The 19,868-nt window shown below is 36.9% G+C and overlaps 1 protein-coding gene across 1 annotated transcript in view; it reads right to left on the bottom strand.

The window, feature by feature from the left end:
- Positions 1–19,868, bottom strand: part of LRP6 (LDL receptor related protein 6) — a 176,060-nt gene that overhangs the window by 62,045 nt on the left and 94,147 nt on the right. The window contains exons 4-7 of the mRNA XM_058558744.1: positions 14,342–14,538; positions 11,488–11,619; positions 8,134–8,530; positions 6,894–7,065 (exon numbers count right to left, since the gene is read on the bottom strand). Coding sequence (XP_058414727.1) covers positions 6,894–7,065; positions 8,134–8,530; positions 11,488–11,619; positions 14,342–14,538 — 898 coding nt within the window. The remainder of the gene's footprint in view (positions 1–6,893; positions 7,066–8,133; positions 8,531–11,487; positions 11,620–14,341; positions 14,539–19,868) is intronic.

The following is a 19,868-nucleotide window of genomic DNA, read 5'->3' as shown; positions in this document are numbered from 1 at the left end:
ACCACGCACTGCTGAGTTTTAGGAAGAGAAACCCAGGATAGAAAGAACAAATGTTTGTGTGAGTATATGGCACTATCTAGAAACCATAGCTAATTTTAAGAAATATGAAAACAGCTTTCTTTTATTCAAAGATAGCAACACTCTGAAAACTCATTAAACATGTTTATTTGCTATCTGTGGACTAATGAAATTATTGTGGCACAGAAGGAACTATTACAGATCTCAACCAAATATAAAAGCCAAGCCGTTAATCAATCCAAAATTAAAAATAAATAAACAACGAAAACAGAAAACTCTGAATAGGGGCTATATTAATTGCATAAAGCCTCTAATTTCATTCCTACTTAAACTCCAGAAGTATGGCAGATTTCAGAAGCTCAAAACTACAAATGAAACACTAAACAAAGACGAGTCTATTGAAAATCTCAGTACAATAAAAGGAATTCTAATCCTTCTCCGAGATTTAGTTATTTCACATCACATCTAACAAAAAACCAAATTATAGTACAATGAATGAAGAGTTTGGGAAATATATTAGAGTTCAACAAAAAAATTACAGTGCCTGCATTATAAAATTCTTAGCAGGTCTAAATTTTTAAATTGTAGAGTACACTTAATGTGGAAAAAAACTGAAGGAGAATCCTTTGTTCATTATGGATAACGTCAGGAATGACCATTACACAGAATCTTTTAATAGCTGGTGATAACTTCAAATTGGAACAAAAAATTAAAATACCCGTCACTGTTAAAAGCCCAATGTTTTGCAAATTCTCTCCTAAGAAGTCCCCAAACTGTGGTCCTTGCCATTATCTGACCGCCTATCCTTTCCAAACCTCCTAAAAACAATAAAATCTCTATGACTCCTTTAAAAGTATAATAGTTTCCCATCTACAGAGAAATAACCTCCTGAAAAATAATGTCTTACATGGACTCCATTATTAAAAAAATATTTACATGTTTGGCAGGCTTCAAATGACAGCTTTAAATATTTATTTAAACCTACCAAGCAAGTTAATAATGGAGTAGCTTGTATACAGGTCAACATAAAATCTAAATGAATACCTTAGCAGGAGAAGTTGCTTTCAGTAAAACTGAGTTATTAAAGATTTTGAACCCCCAACAGGCAAGTTTTCTTTAGCTAATAGGGATGTACAGTAAATAAGGAAGAGTTGAAAGAAAAAAAGAAAATATTCCACATCATCTGCAATATAAATTTCCTTTTAGCAACTCGCCCAAAGCATAATGTATTATCTGTTCTCAACCTAAGATGCACAGTTAGTACAAAATACAACAGAAAATGTTATAACCAGAAGGGACCTAAAGATCACTTGGTTCAAGCGAACTTACTGGCCAAAATACAAAGACCGGAAATTATGTTAATTATCTAAGGTTGCCCATGTAAATGGCAAATGCAACAAGAATTAAGGTCAAGGTCCAACATTATAAAATGTTTCAATAAAGATACAGAGATTACCACTCATAACAATTAAACATTGTTATAAATTGTCAAGAAGTGACCTCTCTACTCAAGAAAGTAGGCCATTAAAATCAATACTCTTTTACTTAGGAGTACCAAAACCAAAGGAATAAAAAAAGTACTTTTAAAATAATCAGATTGAAAGTAAAAATACCTCCACACATATTAAACGATTTTATACTAAAACATGAGAAGAAAAAGTGTAACAGCAGAACATTTAAAAAATGATCGAAGAGCAAGTTCAAATTTGGTCACTAAAATGCCTTCTAAGTACCAATACGCATCAGATTTTTATAATTTACATTGACAAAACTATACTAACTCCTAAGTGAGGCAAAGCATCTTGTTTGGTGAGGCTCTAGGGTTTGTTGTGGTAGTTCAGCAAAGCATGATTACACCTATCACCAAGCAAATTTCTCTCATTATATGTGTGCAATAATTTTTTTAGAGCCAGCCAAAGTAGAGTGGATAATGAGACAACACAGCATATAACTGGATGATGTATGACTTCAGCTGCTGTAGATCAAAATAAGTTAAATAATGTGGCTAGAATGTACATCAACAGGTAACTTTCAAATAGGCGTTCATAAATTTATTACATAAGATACACCTCAAACAGATGTAAGAGGATATAACAGGACAGCACCATGTTTACAACTCAATGAATATAGGCCCCAAATCCAGTTGATATCAATATCATTCTTCTGTTACATGTCAAAAAGATGTTGGGGAAAAAATATATATTCTCATACATACATACAGTGTGGTAAAGTAGTAGAAATGGGCCAAGATTCAGGTATTTAAGTTTATTATCTTGAATATTTTTCTAAAACTGAAAGTATAAACAATTTCAAGGAACACTGAATGTTATAAACTGGCAAAGATTCAAGAAGTACTTGTTGGTACTTGTCATATAACCAGAAGAGCTTTATCTCAACAACGAATGATTATATTATTATAATTTGTAAAGGAAGAACCTTAGAAACAAACAATAATAAAAATCATCATAAATGGGTCTTTGTATGTTTTAACAGACTTTCACAATACACAGGCTAAAGATGCCAAACAAAGAAGTTACTTTAAAAAGAAATCTGAATACTTAGGAAACAAATTTCCTTATTAGGGTATTGATAAAATAGAGAAAGTTGTCATCAGAGGAAAATGTAGCCCTGCAATTTCAGGCTTAGAACATGAAACAGAACGTTCACCAAATGCCAAGTTTTCGGCACACATCCCACACAATAATGCCCTCTTTATTCAAAATTTCTTGGTACTCAAGGTTCTAATAATTTCCGTTTCTGTTTCCCAACAAAGTTGTGCCAGGTATAATTAAATGTGGACTAGACTACCTATGGACATTGTATTCTTCAAAGTAGGGAAATTTACAATAAGATTCAAAACAAATCTACGTGCCCTTAAAGTAGACAAGAAAATCTCTCTTTTTACCTATAACTACCAAGTGTTGCTGGCATTTGTCAGCAGAAGCTCAGAAATGAATGAGGGAAAAATGAAATAAGTATAGAATGAGAAAATAAATTGTGAGAAAAATTCAGGTATGACAATATTATTATTTTCAATAAAACAAGTGATTCAAAACACATTAACTTTGTCAATCAGTTAAATTGGTCTGTAATGAGAAAAGCATCCTCAAGAAAATACAAGCTAACAGTACATTCTTAACTTTATATAATGGCAAGAAAATGCTTTAAACTTATAAATTATCAATGATATGTATTTGCTATTGGTAAGCAATATTGTAGGCCCTCAGTGCAAGAGACGTTTTGGCAGTGAAACCTGACCAAGAAAAATGAGAATGTTGTTACAACACAATGTGCTTCTGCTTAATGCAGGGTCTTATATAAAATAGAAATAAAGGCTTGTTTGATGCTTCCTCTATTAGAAAAACAGAAATCATCCTTTCTGCTAATACTTTGGTATTTATTATCTGGAAGCCTCAGAACACTTGGGAAGGAGGGTCGGGGGAGCCCGGTGCAGACAAGTAAACTAGAAGCTTGCTCGTAAAAAGCAACGAAATAATTTCAGCATAATGAAGAAGAAACGTAAACAAGCGCCAGCATGTATCTTTTAAATAACACCTTCAGATAAGCTGTACTATTAGCTGACAAGTGAAACCCAATGCAACCTCACAGATGCATCCTTATATTAAAGCACTAGCCAACACTATGTCTTAAAAATGTGACGTCATTAGCCAATTCCCTATGTCCCTCTTTGCAGAAGCTGGTTATAAACCTCAGGTAAACTTATTCCTTCTTTCTGCAACTCCGTACAATAAAAATCGAGTCTGAGGGCCGGTCGGGCAGCGTAGTGGTTAAGTTCACACGCTCTGCATGGGCGGCCCAAGATTCACAGGTTCAGATCCCGGGGGTGGACCTATACACCGCTCATCAAGCCATGCTGTGGCAGCGTCCCACATACAAAATAGAGGAAGAGTGGCACAGATGTTAGTTCAGTGACAATCTTCCTCAAGCAAAAAAAGGAAGAGCGGCAACAGATGTTAGCTCACGGCCAAGTGTCCTCACCGAAAAAACAAAAATTGAGTCTGAAACCCAGAGCTCCCCATTACTTTTCTCTGGTTTCCCTAATCCTTAGACAAAGTATCTGGTTATATCACCACTTACAAAAAAAGGGAATGAGAATCTGATCTAAGGAATCTCCCTGGAGGGAGCAGAGAACATGAGCGAATGAACATTCTGAGCTCTTTCCATGAGTTCCACTCAAAATACAAGAGCTTACTATGCCTTACATTGCTACATAATAATTTACCAAATAGCTATCTTTTCCTCCCAAATGTGCTATAAACACATATAGGGCACTTTGATCCCAAGTAAACTGTAAGTCTTTCAGAAGAGAACAGGTCTATTACAATCATAATTTGATATTTTCTTATAGTCCCAGGAAAAAGCAGCTTTCGTTTTCGAGCATGACAAAAACTGGAAAACTTTCTTAAAAGGAAAGGACTAGAAGGGAGCATGTGACCTAGGGTTATCAGTACGTAGAATCAGCTGCTACCTAAAAAGAGGCTAGCAAATAATCTTAGAAAAAGAAGCATTTTTAAAAGTATGTATCTTCCTAAAGGTTTTCAAGTTCACTATAATCCACCTACTATCAAGTAAAGCAAGATGAAAAGCTGGTGGTGGCAGTTGCTCCTATAATCACTACTAGTTTCAGAAAGGGAAACTAATAGTTTTTCTCACCCAATTAAGCAAGATTAATTTAGATGAAGAGCTGTGCTCTTTCCCTAGTTTGCCATGTATCAGTAATTTTACACATCATCATAAGAACAGAAAAAAAAACACTACCTGCTCTTTTTATTTCCAAGATGTGTCTGTGAAAATGACAGAAGTATTGATGTTCAGTTTGGGAAACTTCATCAGAATCTCCAGAGGAAAGAATAAGGGGAGGTCTTTTGTGAGTATAACTTGGTGAAAGTAGATTTCACTACTAACCCCAAGCAATTTGTCAGAAAGAGGACAAAGAACAAATAGCAGCTGTGTTCAAGCAAACCCAGAAGAAGAGAAATAGACAGGCAGGTTTAAGGATGCTGGTACCACTCAGGGAAGAAAGAAAAGTGAAGGAGCAAATAATACCACTGTATACACATGTATAGCTCAAGACGGCAGAACAAAGAGCAAGAATGAATACTAATTTTAAGATCTGCACTCACTGCAAGATAAGAAAATAAACCCTTTTAATCAATATTACATATTATTATATAATGTGTATTCATTTTTATTCTTAAACACTGTCACTCAGAACCTCCATAAATTCTCATTTCTATACCTGAATCCCTCCTCAACAATTTGTGATTTTGAACAAATTTCCATATCTAAAGTGCTAAAAGTGACCTGAACTGGGCAAAATAAGACTTGAAAAGTTCCCAGTAAGAAACAAATGTTTTATTTACAATCTAATCAATCGGTCATAATAAACTAAAAAGGCAAGACCAAATATGAAATTTTAAAAGTCCCTACAAAATAACAGTCCACAGCTGATCAACAATACACATTTGTGACCTGGTTGGGAATGAGCATACAATTTGTACTCAAGCCAACCCAAGTGAGCTAACAGTCTGTCTGAAAAGTGAACCCACACCCTTTGTCTCAGCACTACACTCCAGCTGTTAAAGATTCAAACACTAACTTGGATTTAAGGGGGGGAAGCCGTGAAATACTAACAACAGGGAGAAAATTTATATAGTTAAGTCTATGCAAAATTTTCTATTAATGGAAACCAGCTGCAAGAATAAGAGATGCAGTTTTCAATATTTGAGCCTGGTGGAACACTAATGGGTTTCTTCTATTCCAAGTTTTTGTTCTGAAAGACAGACCCTTTAATTCATTATTTCCTCAGATCCTGGGCACTCCTAAGAATTACCTTTTAAAATAACTGCTCTAGAGCCCAAATTATCTCCTAAGAGATATGTGCTGTGCCTATGAAGAGCCATTCAAAGCCATTCCTTATATAAGACATGCATCCTCCAAAAGAAAATTATAATCAAAACTCTGTTTTAAGTACGTGATCCATAAGACCTCTAGCACAGCCCAACTCAAAGTTGTGAAATTTTAGACTTCATAGTCAATATCAAGGATATATGCCTTTTACAAAACACTGTGATAAAATATTCACCACTGGTTGTTTCCACCATAATTGTATTCTGATTGCCACACCTTACTTCTATCATTTGGTAAATATTTTTTCCCAAGCTTTGGTTACTTAATCTTTCTCACACGCAGCTCAAAAACCAATTTAAAAGTTGTCTGCATATTAATACTTAATATATGCAACCACCTACCCCCAACACCACTAACAACAAAAAAAGCTATAGAGGGCTGGACCCAGTGGCCTAGTGGTTAAGTTCAGTGTGCTCTGCTTCAGCAGCCCAGGTTCAGTTCCTGGGCACAGACCTACACCACTCATCTGTCAGTGGCCATGCTGCAGTGGCAGCCCACATATAAAACAGAAGAAGACTGGTAACAGATGTTAGCTCAGGGCAAATCTTCCTCAGGAGAAAAAAAAAAAAAGCTATATAGAGAGGTATGGGCTGTTTTCCTCACATGACTACCAGCTCTTCTAGTACAGATCTTATATAGTATTTGGTTTGTGCAGAAACTGCCCCTAGGAAATTCAAGTAGTGGCTTTACATACGATGAGGCAAATAATTCACATAAGCTTTTTAGAAATAGGTGAACACCCATTTTTCACGCCTGTATAACTGAGAAATTCTTCGATTAGGTGGAAGAAAATACACAAGCCCTAGAATCCTGAAGGTTGAGTAGAATTTCCATAAAAGATATCTCTGGCATCCCAGACAAGAGGCAAGAATATCTGCATCAAATTACCATTAACTCAAAAACCATCATAAAACGGTTTTAAAACAAAAAAGCAATAAACAAACCTCAATTTTGTCTGTTTTGGCATCTCCCCAGTATATTTTGCCTTCATCATAATCCAAGGCTAAACCATTCGGCCAACCAAGAGAAGTGTTAACTAGCACTACTCGGTCAGAACCATCCAGAGCTGCTCGCTCAATTTTCGGGATTTCTCCCCAGTCGGTCCAATACATGTACCTATAGAAGTAAACAGAAAATGAGCTAAAAATAGATAATAAACTGTAACTTTCAGATATCCTAAAGGTGAGATCCCTCCCTCCTATTACACTGGTATCATCAGTTAACACCATAGAAGGAAAAAAAAACATAGAACCTAAATATATCAAGAGTATGTTTAAGACATAATAGCAGTATATAAGCTTGTAGGAAATTTTCAGATCAGTGTTTTCTAGAACTGATAATGAAAATGTCTTCCTATATTGAGATTCCATTTTTAGTTATGTTTTTTCAAAACATTTTGTGCTCCTTCCTGTAAACAGTCCTCTCTTTTTCTGGCTGCCTTGTCATCTCTGATACAAAAAAGGTTATCCCAGTAGTAATATTCAGATGACAAACTGAATTCCTAAAATGACTAAGTCTTCCTGTAGTGCTAAGGGATTCTTGTGGCTCCTGGGAGTTTAACTGGCTCTAAGGCATTGGCATACACTGAAGTGTAATAATTTGTCACTATGTTTGCCCTCAGAATAAATCTTACAGTAACAAATAACATTGGTGGGTACATAGAAGGCTGTGTTTCCCTGGACTGTGGTAAGGCTGGCATGGCCAAACAAAACAAAACAAAGACTAGGAGTGAAGCCGCAGGGTCTGACAAAGTTTTAGAAATCGAGTCATTCATATATTTGGGGATATATAAAGTAAGATATATTGTTTAACAAATCATTCTAGAAGTAGTGAAAGTGGGATGAAATTAAATCTTCTATGGGAAGAGAAAGAGTTCTGAAAACAATTTCTTTCCACTTTTTTCACGGTCATGATGCAACTTCGGCAAAATCTGCAGCCAACACCCAAAGTTAGCAAGCATGGACTTAATTTGCAAAGAAAAAGTACTCAAAATATTCAAGGAAAAGAACTAGCAATTCTTTAACTTGAGATTTTACTCCAATCACTATATTCTAAAAATGCACAGCCATTAAAGAGCTGTTTATTGGAAACCAACACATACTTCATACTGTTTTGTCAATGTCTTTAGGGACCTGCAGAAAACAAAAACACCACTCAAAATTCTCTATCAGCAGAGCTTCTTACCCAACCATGGGATCTAACACAATAGCCCGGGGTTCCTCTAAGTCCTCTGAAATCAAGATCTTCCTCATGGTCCCATTGAGCCTTGTCACTTCTATCCGATCAGTGCCAGTGTCTGTCCAATAAAGATTTCGGGCAACCCAGTCCACAGCAATACCATCAGGATGCGCAATTTGAGCAGTGACCACAAACTGACTACCAGATCCATCTATGAATGAGCGGCGTATGGCCCTCACTTCATCATCAGTCCAGTAGATATAGCCTTCCAAAGGATCATAATCTATGGCAATGGCATGACGGATGTCTTCTAACTGTAGAACAATATCTGTGAAATCTGGTGTATCCAAAGAAATACGTCTCAAATCTGTCCTTCGGGCTAAAAGCAATAATTCAGTGGCACCTAGAACAACAAAGTGAAATAAATGAAAGAAAAAAGTGAAACCCACAGGCAAAATTTAGCTACTCTAAATGAAAAATGCAGAATTTATTCAGGAATTGAAAAGTAAATGAGTATAAAAGGATACTACAGTCTATTTAGGGTGAAAACGGAAAGTAACGCAGTGAAATAGGAAGAGTCTGCTATGGGGTCAAGCTCCATAACGGCTGAGCTTTCCAAATCAAGTTTTGATTCCCTCTCTGGTTTCATTCATTCTATTGCCCCTGGAATTAATGACAGATACTTAAAGGTATAATGAATAACAACTAAGTAATGAAGAAGAAGCTAAGTAGCTGAATATTAAAGAAGGAAGAAGACACAGAATATAGGTCCTTTGTTCAAGAAGAATGTTTAAAAGATAAAGAAATCTGGGACAAGGATCTTTTGTGATTGATGAGAATGTTCCAAAAATGGATTGTGATGGTTGCACAACTCTGTAAATTTACTAAGAATCATTGAATTATACACTTGAAATGGCTGAATTTTATGATGTGTAACTTATATCTCAGTAAAGCTGTTCTAACAAAGAGAACTATAGAGCAATGCCTGACGGTATTAAGGACAAAGGAGGCCGTGGAGAAGGAAACAGCAGCAGCAGAGAGGGAGAATTAGATAAACGCTAACACAGTGTTTAAGAGTAAAAGTTGAGGGCCGGCCCCGTGGCTTAGCAGTTAAGTGCACACGCTCCACTACTGGCAGCCCGGGTTCGGATCCCGGGCGCGCACCGACGCACTGCTTCTCCGGCCATGCTGAGGCCGCGTCCCACATACAGCAACTAGAAGGATGTGCAGCTATGACATACAGCTATCTACTGGGGCTTTGTGGGGGCGGGGGGAAGGAGGAGGATTGGCAATAGATGTTAGCTCAGAGCCCGTCTTCCTCAGGGGAAAAAAAACAAGAGGAGGAGGATTAGCATGGATGTTAGCTCAGGGCTGATCTTCCTCACAAAAAAAAAAAAGGATAAAGTATGGGCAAAAAAAAAGTAAAAGTTGAGGCTCTGATAGAACTGGATTCAAGCAGCTGCACAAACAGGCAAAACAGCTCATCTCTCTAAACCTACTTTCTTCATCTGTATCTCACAGGGTTGCTGTGAGGATTAAAGGAGATAAATGTAAAACTCAGGGATGTACTGAATATATAAGTACACAATAAATATTAACTAATATATTATTATTATCATAAAAAATAAAGACTTTCAAATTTTTATTTCATTGAGTTTTAAATCAGATTTATTTATGAAATGTTTTTAACCTGTTAGTATTTATTAAAAACATAGCGGAGAATGAGGATATTAAGTTCAATCTTTGTTTTGATTTTGATTTTTCTAATTTTTTTGTTTTGATTTTGAATGTTCAAGTAAACCACTAGCAAAAAGTCATCTAATTATAAAAGCTAATAAAAGACAGTACAGAAATTGACAACTCAGAAAGTGAAAAAAGATTCCCAACCAAAGAAATGAGTTCAAAAGAAAACACTGGCAGTAAACTTCAAGCATCGATCTGGAATTATAATTGAAAAAACTGAGAAGAGGAGTGAAACTCGCAACATCAGCTTTCTGACTCTCGGACTAATTATAAGTGAACTCTGTCTTGGACAAAATACAACCCTAAATGTCATAGCAGGCACCAAGTGGGAATAACTTTGTACAATTCACTGCCCCTGCTAACTACCAAAAGGAGCCAGCCCAAAACTCTGAAAACAAAGAAGCCATAGAAAGTGAAGCTGTTAATTTCAACAAGGTGATCAAAACCGAATAGTTAACTTAAGGCCATTATATGCCAAATGTATATCCGAAATTCAAAATACTAGTTAAACATGTACATTTGCATTGCTGTGAGGGAGTACAGAGACCACTATTGCTAAAATAAATCCTCTGTTTTAAAGTCAGGCTACATTTTTAAACAAAAAAGCAACATTACAAAAACCTTTTGTTTTAAATTGAAACCAAATTATTGTTTGCCATGGAAACTGTCTGACAAGAGTCAGCAGCTTCACCTTTGACTACGAGGATAATTTATCAATGCCAAGTCATGACAAATATCCTGTATACGCACTCAATTCCATCTCTCTGACTCTCTGACCCCCTTGCCAGGAACTCTCTAACCCACTCCAAAACAAAGGCTTCGGCTTTTCAGAGTTAGATAAAGAAGCCACTGCTAAATATAACAATTTTCTTACCAGGTCTTGCTGGTGGCTAGAGAACCAGATGGTGATCCATAGGGATAAGAATAAAGAATAACATTCTCATTAAGAAGAAAAAGAGAACTGGTGTTCTCCCAAACCAGAAGTCCCTTGAAATGTCCTAAATCAGCATACTTCTCCAACATGCCCTCTCTCTACAAGGAATTAAGAGAGTAAGGAGAAGAGGCAGCGTGGTTGTTAAGTATAGAAAGAAGTTGCTTTAAACAGTACAGTATGGAATTTTTTTCTTCTTCTGAAAGCACTTCTCTGTTGTTAAAAGGCAATCAAAAATATCATTCAATCACTTTTTAGAAAATATATCTAGCTCATGATAGTCTTTATAGTTAAAAATTTAATAAACATCTTTTTCTAGCACAGAAGTTCTTTATTTACAAGTGCTACCTACTGTTAAAAATGTATTCTTTATCAGAAATAATACTCATTTCCACAGGAATCAACTGTGATATCAATGACTATGAGATGTGGTAGAGAATTGTTTTCAAAAACAGCATGTTAAAAATTTAGTCTAAATACCAAAATAATTTTTAAAAAAGTATTCAAGAAATGCTATAAACACAAAACACTCCTGTTATATAACCATCTGTGAAGACTGTGGGATTACAGTGACTAATCTCCCAAAGCACTGTAACCTATAGAGCTTATTATAGAGAAATAAAATAAATCATAAAGAATCCCAATTGCTATCTAAAAATTTTCCATCTTAGAGACCATCTTCTTACCATCTTTGCAGGTTTTTCCATTTTCCAGGAGTTTGACCCCAGTTGGGCAAGCACACTGATAAAAAGGCTTGACTGGAGACATCAAACACAAGTGGGAACAACCACCATTATCAATTCCACATGGATTTGTAGCTGTCAAACATAAATCACACTGATTAACACCAATGATTATGCATGACCTCCTTCACTCTAGGTACACAAAGGTTAACAATCATAACACAAGCAACTGCGATAAACCAAATTATTACCAAATGTCTTCCAGGTGCTTAACTACCAGACCATCTGCAAGAAAGGGAATTAATCAGAGAGAATTTACTTACTATTTTGTATCCAAATAAAGAAATAAAGCAGGTGGTCTCTGCCCTAAAAGAGCTTACAATCTAGTAAGTATGCCAAAATTAACAAACCAATAAAACTAGAATACAAAACAATGAAACTAAAGGCTATTGTGCGCATCACGGACTGCAAATAAGCATAGACTCACATAGGAAATAAATCACTAAGGATTCAAGAATTGAAGAAAACCTTCATAGAAGACATGACAGGAGCCTGGAAGGATAGATAGGAGGACATGTCAAGTGTGGTAAAACCATATGGGCCAGCCCTGGTGGTCTAGTGCTTAAGATTCAGTGCTCTCAGCACCCTGACCCAGGTTCATTTCCCAGTTAGGGAACCATACCATCCACCTGTGGATTGTCATACTGTGGCACCTATGTTTTGCTGTGATGCTGAAAGCTATGCCACCAGTATTTCAAATATCGGCAGGGTCACCCCTGGTGGACAGCTTTCAACAGAGCTTCCAGACTAAGACAGACTAGGAAAAAGGACCTGGCCTCGCACTTCTGAAAAAACTGGCCATGAAAACCCTACAAACAACAGCTGAGCATTGTCTGACATAGCTCCAGAAGGTGAGAGGATGGTGCAAAAAGATGAGGCAGTGTTCTGCTCTGCTGTACACAGGGTCCCTAAGAGTCAAAATCAACTTGATGGCACTAACAACAAAAAAACACATAAATAAAAGCTTGGAGGCTGTACACTGGGTAAGATAGTAAGGCAAAGAGTCTAACTGGAAGTTAAGGTTTCTGTTGACTAATAAGAACCGAAGCTGAATAAGCCCAGGGAATAGGAACAGACAGTGGTAGGGGGCACCTAAAAACCAAGAAAAGTAATCAGAATGTTGAAAAATCACACTTCAGAAAGATTACCATGGAAAAGATAAGTATAATGGATTAAAAGAGGGAAAACTGAGAAGACGCAGAGATTAATTAGCAAATTTGTAGAAACTATGGAAAAGGGATAGATTTAAAATAATATTCACAGAAAATAACGTAAGATGGAGACCAAGAAAATATGAAACATAAAGGAGAACAATATCACAGATAACTGCAAATTCTTAAACGAGTAAAACATAAAAGATCAACAATGCCATTAAAAAAAAAAACAACGCGGGGGCCGGCCCGGTGGCGCAAGCAGTTAAGTGCGAGCGCTCCACTTCGGCGGCGGCCCGGAGTTCGCAGGTTCTGATCTCGGGCGCGCACCGAGGCAGCGCTTATCAAGCCATGCTGTGGCGGCGTCCCATATAAAGTAGAGGAAGACAGGCATGGATGTTAGCCCAGGGCCAGTCTTCCTCAGCAAAAAAAGAGGAGGACTGGCAGATGTTAGCTCAGGGCCGACCTTCCTCACAAAAAAAAAAACAAAAAACACAGAAATTCTCTCCTGAGGGCTAACCATGAGAATAAAAAATTCATACAAGTGACTACACATTTTCTTTTTTACAAAAGAGTTAACACATACATTTAAAAACATTTTTATGGGGGCCGGCCCAGTGGCGCAAGCGGTTAAGTGCACACACTCCGCTGCAGTGGCCTGGGGTTCCCCAGTTTGGATCCCAGGTGCACACTGACACACCGCTTAGGAAGCCATGCTGTGGCAGCATCCCATATAAAGTGGAGGAAGATGGGCATGGATGTTAGCCCAGGGCCAGTCTTCCTCAGCAAAAAAAGAGGAGGATTGGCAGATGTTAGCACAGGGCTGCTCTTCCTCACAAAAAATTAAAAATTAAAAAAAAAAAAAACGTTTTTATGGACTCATGATCACCAGATTCCAATTTAACATTCAATATTTGACTATCTCCCCCTAAATGGAAGAAGCTAATACAAAGCAATGCATAATCCAAAAATTCTTCATTTTTGGCTATGGAATACAATCTGAAATACACTCAGACACATGCCAGACATTTATTTACACACAGGTGCCAAACACTTAACATTCTCATGTTCCTTTTTAAACTTAATTGTAGTCCTCTCTTACAAGAAATTATTGTCAACAGTCACAGCCCAAATCATTGTAAAAGTTGACCAAAAATAGCAGCAAAACTAAGAAAAAAAGAGGGGTGGGGTTGTGCACAGGCAGTTTAAACAGGTATTTTATTCAGCAAGCTGAAGTACTTAAACTCACCAGCTAGATTAACAGAGGTTTCCATTCAAGACAAGTGTATGTTTGTTTTTTTAAACACACTCCCATGAACACAATCAAACACACATTGGAGAGAAATAATATGAACAAGAAATACATTTGTGTATAAGCTTAGCATATGAGCTAACTCAATTTCTTATTTCTCTCTTCTCCACCTCCATAACCACAGTTCCAAACAAAGGGCTGAGGTGGTCTGTAGTGATAGATAATCAAGCTAAAAAATTGTTTAACCTAAACTATATTTTGACGTTTTCCCTGTTTTTAACTCCTTCCCACTACCTTTGGGTATGTCCTCCCTCCTCCTGCTCCTCACTAAAGCCAGACATCAGAGTGCTACAAAGCTATTCCAACTTGCAATTTAAAAATCAAGTTCACTTACCATTTGGCTGCCTCTGTTGGCTGAAGGCATGTATATCCATGGGAGAGAAGATGTTAGAATGGATTTCACGCAGACCCTCGCCAGTATACTTGTTGCAAGCCAAAATGGAGTGTGTATTCCAGTCAGTCCAGTACAACGTATCCTCAAATAACGTCAAGGCAAAAGGATGTGGAAGGGAACCTTTAACCACTGCCTGCCTATTAACACAAAGAGAAAAACTCAAACATTTCTAAATTTTCTTCTTTTATCAAAGTTTCATCTCTCCCATTAAAATGGTCTTGTGTAGTCCACATTAACACAAATCCTGAATAACACCGATTTTAAGGTCAAAAACACCTATGAAAAATAAGTCAGTAAATTCAAATCTATTTTCACAGTGTCCAAAAACACCAACCAAGTACTTTAGAACGGTCCCTAACTTGGAAGCAGGCCCCAGGTTCACCACAAGTTAGCAGAGAGAGAAGACCCAAGTATTAGCACTGCTGTCAATTCCCATCTCTGGACTCACATCTTCCATCCTTCCACATAATTCACGTCGTTAGAAAAAGAAAGGTGGGTAAAAAGAAAAATCCTAGGGTTTTACCATAGGCACTGGGAAGCAGATTTAAATCAGCAATAGGTTTTTCCCTTCTTGATGCAGAAGAACAAAGAATCTGAGCCCGCTTCTTCTATCATTTCTTACGGTTTTGATAACTGAGAGTAAAAACCCAGACATGAGGCTAAAATGGCATTCTAGTAGAGCTCTCTCTGCAAAGCCCAGTCCAGCTCCAGTAATGAATACAATGAATCCATGGTTAGCACTGAAGGGGCTAGCGCACTTTAACCCACTGTGCACTCTCAAGACTGACCCTCCAAGGCTCCCTTCCCAGATCATCTCAGCTGGCTTTTTGTTATATGGTTACTTAACCTCCACAAGTCAGGTAGCAAAAAGGAAGCCCTGCCACTGGCAGAATGTGTTCAAGAGACAAAGCAGACACACATATTTCACAAGCAATCCGTACTATATGAGAGGAAAGGCAGAGAGCCTGATCAGTACTGAAGGCACACAACTTTGCAGTGTCATGGCAAGTTATATAATCAGTAAATACTCTTGAATAAGAAACAAATTATGTTTTCAGTGAAAATAATATTCAAAAATGTCAGCAACTGAAGAGAAATAAAGAATATCATATATTATAGGGAAGATAATCCAATTTTTAGGTCCTTAAGGTTATTTGATTATCTCTAATATCTAAGAGACTAGCAGCCAACTACATCAAATTCAAGAGAAACAGGATAATTTTTATCTAAGCAGAATTAGCATCTGTTATTGCACATGGAACAGTCCTAGCTTAAAGTGCTTTAAATTTGGGCCAGATTTTCTTTAATTGAATACAAGACTAGCATGACCAGTTTACCAAACAAACTTTTCTTTCTATTTTAGAACCTCATACCTATGCTGCCAACCCACATCACCACAATTTTATCCTCTCGTTTTTCTTATTGTCTTTTGCCTAGCAGATTACTTTTCCTTCTCCAAAAGAACTCACAATGTCTACTTCTGAAATGTTTCTTCCACTTTTTAAATGAAGAACTTTATTAAGTTTACTAAAGTGATTATGTTATTTATAGAAGTGATATCATAGTTTAAGTCTGAATTTAAATAGGTCTGCATATTTTACACTAAAGTCTTCCAAAATTCATTATGTTAAGACATAAAGAGAAAGTTCTGAGAAGCTGCCAAGAAAGACAAGTAATGCAACTGAAAAATAAATAACAGTAAAAACTAAGCTACCTAGCACTCCATTAACCATCTTAAAGAACTGCAAATTACATAACCAAATCATTGAAAAATTTTGGGGGGAAAAAAGCTTTCTAAGTCCACTGTATATTATTAAATAAAAAGTTAAAATTCACTCTAATGAACTAAACACAGGAGAATAAACAGATAAGAAAAACAAAGTCCCTCCCTAAAAGATATACTCATTTTATATATTGACTGAAAGCATTTATATATTGATAAGAAATCAGACAGAGCTGAGTTCAAATGCCCCCCCACACACTTATTACTTATATCATTTCTGCAAGCTTGGTTTTCCTCATCTGTAAATGGAAGATAATAATCTAACCTCACTGAGTTAAAGATTAAATGATAATGTAAGCAAAAGCATTTAGCACTATGCTTCGTACTTAATAAACATTTTATAAACAATCCCTCAACTGTAGGATATATGTTTTCAATTATTTTAATATTTTTGATATGGAAGTAACACTTTACAACTGAAGTGAACATTTCCTGTGGTAGTTTACAAATTAATAAAAAGTTCTTAAAATCAATAACTTATTAGAATCAAGTAAATACTAGACTCTGGCTTATTTATATTCCCAGGATCTCACACAACACTACGTGCATAAATTAGGTGGACTTACTAGACACTCAGTGAATGCTTGATAAAATTAAATGTCTTCAATGAAATATATAATTAACAGAGCTGAACAAAAAGCAGAGCTAAGAAGCCTATCACTAGTTCTCGTCATATTCTTTGGTCATTTACTGATTTGTACAGCCAATGGTGACTTGTTTCTGAAAGTGGAGATAACTGTACATAGTCTTCACCTTTCTTCTCTCTGCTTGGGATTACCAAGTAGGCCTATCTCATGGTTTCCCCCTAGAAACATGAGTTACTTCAAGGAGGAGTTGATCATAGGTACTGAAAACAAACATGGCAGTCAAGATCAAAGCCCAGTTCTTCAATAGTATGCCACAACAATAACAGGAGTTAAAAAAAAAAAAAAAAAAAGATCTCTATTAGGGAGACCAAAGGAAAGAAAGTGTGACCCCTACTGATGTTTTGATTTAGTGCTGGCAACCTCTGAGGTCATCTCCTCCATGTGTTTGCCATTTTCTGCACCTTACTGATAGAGGTCACCACCACCAACATCCCCACGTACATAAGCGTGCTTGCTACCTCTTTCAGATTCCATGCCTGGCAGATGCCTCTTTCAAATTCTGCACCAACTGGACTTATTCTTTATGAAACACCTGTGCACTTGCATTCTCTTCCTGTTTCTGGACCTCTTCCCAGAAAGCTGTCTTCTGCCTCTGTCTCAGAACTCCCCACCTGTGTGGGTAATAAATCTTTGTTTAATTATACCAAAGCATTACTGTCACAAATTTTGACATCTGAACCTAACCTTGGAAGGGAACTTCCCACATCACAGTGAGGTTGTTATAACACCTAAGAAGATGACAGCAGTGGTAATGGCACAGTTTCCGAAAAATCTCCACAAGTCCTACACATGAAAGCAGAGAGAACAACTAGGTAGCAAAACCAAAACCCCATGGACAACATTCACAACAAAGCCAGGTGAAAAAGTATCACCACAAAACCCAAGATACAAAAAGGTGTGCAAAACTGCCATAAGACCTGACTGGCATCAGCACTTCTGCAGGAGGAATCAGAAAAAATAGGACATTTGGCAGATCTAAGAACAGGAGAACACACAAGATAGATAACAATGGAAAGCATGGCAAACCAATCAGAGAACAGCAGCTGATTAGGAGGGGTTCTAGCCACTCCGACCCCCAAGAGTAAGTGAATACAATGAATCCATGGTTAGCACTGAAGAGGCTAGCGCACTTTAACCCACTGTGCACTCTCAAGACTGACCCTCCAAGGCTCCCTTCCAGACAAAACCCCCACATGAAGATAAATTACTGGAAGCAGAATGAAAAGCGAGTATGATAGGTATAAAGAGAGATAATGGAAAAATAAGGTACAGAAAAAAGTGGGAGAAGGAAACAGAACCAAGAAATCTCAGAAAGCAAGGTGTCACACACACACACGCACGTGAGTTCTGCGAAATTAGAAAAGTTATGATGAACCCTGTCTTCTTCTACAAGTTCAAGAAAAACAATTTCACATGAAAATAAGAAAATCAAAGTATTAAGGTCAAATCCCATTTAAAAGGTTAATATTAAAAACAAAAAAAGAATAAAGAGAAGAATAACATTCCTATAGACAATAAAAGTATGCCAGAAAGATATGGTCCTAGAACAATCAAATTTACAACCTATTTCAAAATAACCCAAAATACTTTAAAATAATATACTAGCCATAAAAGAATAACACATATTAAAATTTAAAACCTCAAAATTGAGGTGACAGAACTGACGAAAGAATTAGAAGTATAAGAATAAATCATTCCAGAAATGAAGTATAAACCAGAAATAATACCAGAGTGAATAAACACAACAGATAAGAAAATAAACAGAAGGTGACAAGGAGGACTTTTTAAAGACTAAAAAGAAATGCGGGAGGGGGCGCCCCATGGCGTAGCAGCTAAGCTCGCGCTCTCCGCTTCGGCGGCCCGGGATTTGCGGGTTCGGATCCTGGGCGCAGACGTTCGCACCGCTCAGCAAGCCATGCTGAGGCGGTGTCCCACATAGAGCAACTACAAGGATGTACAATACAACTATCTACTGGGGCTTTGGGGAGAAGAAAAGCAAAAAAGGAGGAAGATTGGCAACAGATGTTAGCTCAGGGCCAATCTTCCTCAGCAAAAAAAAAAAATCAAACATCTATTAAAAAAAAAGAAAGAAATAGGAAAAAAGATTTTTAAAAAATAAAAGATTTGAAGCACAAAGGACAAGGGAGAGAGAATAGAACAATACTGGAGCCAGGAAATGACACCAAATGGTAACTCAAACCCTCAGGAAGAATTAAAGAGTACTAGAAACAGTAAATATGCAGTTTAATACAAAAGAACCTATAAATAATGTTTTCTCTCTTTTTTTCTTAAACTTTTTAAAATACATAAGATCATACAAAGCAACAAATATAACATTTTATCGGTTATAATAGAATTGTAATATAAATGACAACAATAGCACAAAGGAGGGGAGAGGGAATGGAGACATACTAGAGTAAAATTTCTATACTTTACAGGAATTAACTGAGTAGTACCATAAAGTAGATTTGACAAAATGCATATTGCAATCCCTAGAATAATCACCAAAATTTTTTAATTCCCAAAATATAGTTTAAAAAAAGAAAGGAGGGGCCGGCCCGGTGGCACAAGCAGTTAAATGCACGCACTCTGCTGCGGCGGCCCAGGGCTCGCCGGTTTGGATCCCGGCCGCGCACCGACGCACCACTTGTCAAGCCATACTGTGGCGGCGTCCCATGTAAAGTGGAGGAAGATGGGAATGGATGTTAGCCCAGGGCCAGTCTTCATCAGCAAAAAAAGAGGAGTATTGGCAGATGTTAGCTCAAGGCCAATCTTCCTCACAAAAAAAAAAAAAATCAACAAAGGAATTAAAATGGAACACAAGAAAATATCTACTTAATACAAAAGAAGACAGAAAAGAAGAACCAAAAGGAACAAAAAAGGCACAAGATATATAAAAAAACAAACATCAAAATGTCAGATGTACACCCAACCACATTAATAACACTAAATGTGAATAGACTAAACACTCCAATCAAAAGGCAAAAGGTTGTACACCTTAATATATACACTTTTTCTTTGTCAAAAATGAATTTAA

The sequence above is a fragment of the Diceros bicornis genome, chromosome 17 (assembly GCF_020826845.1).
Source record: "Diceros bicornis minor isolate mBicDic1 chromosome 17, mDicBic1.mat.cur, whole genome shotgun sequence".
In the NCBI taxonomy this organism is placed as follows: Eukaryota; Metazoa; Chordata; class Mammalia; order Perissodactyla; family Rhinocerotidae; genus Diceros; species Diceros bicornis.
This window is presented reverse-complemented; position numbering and strand designations above follow the sequence as displayed.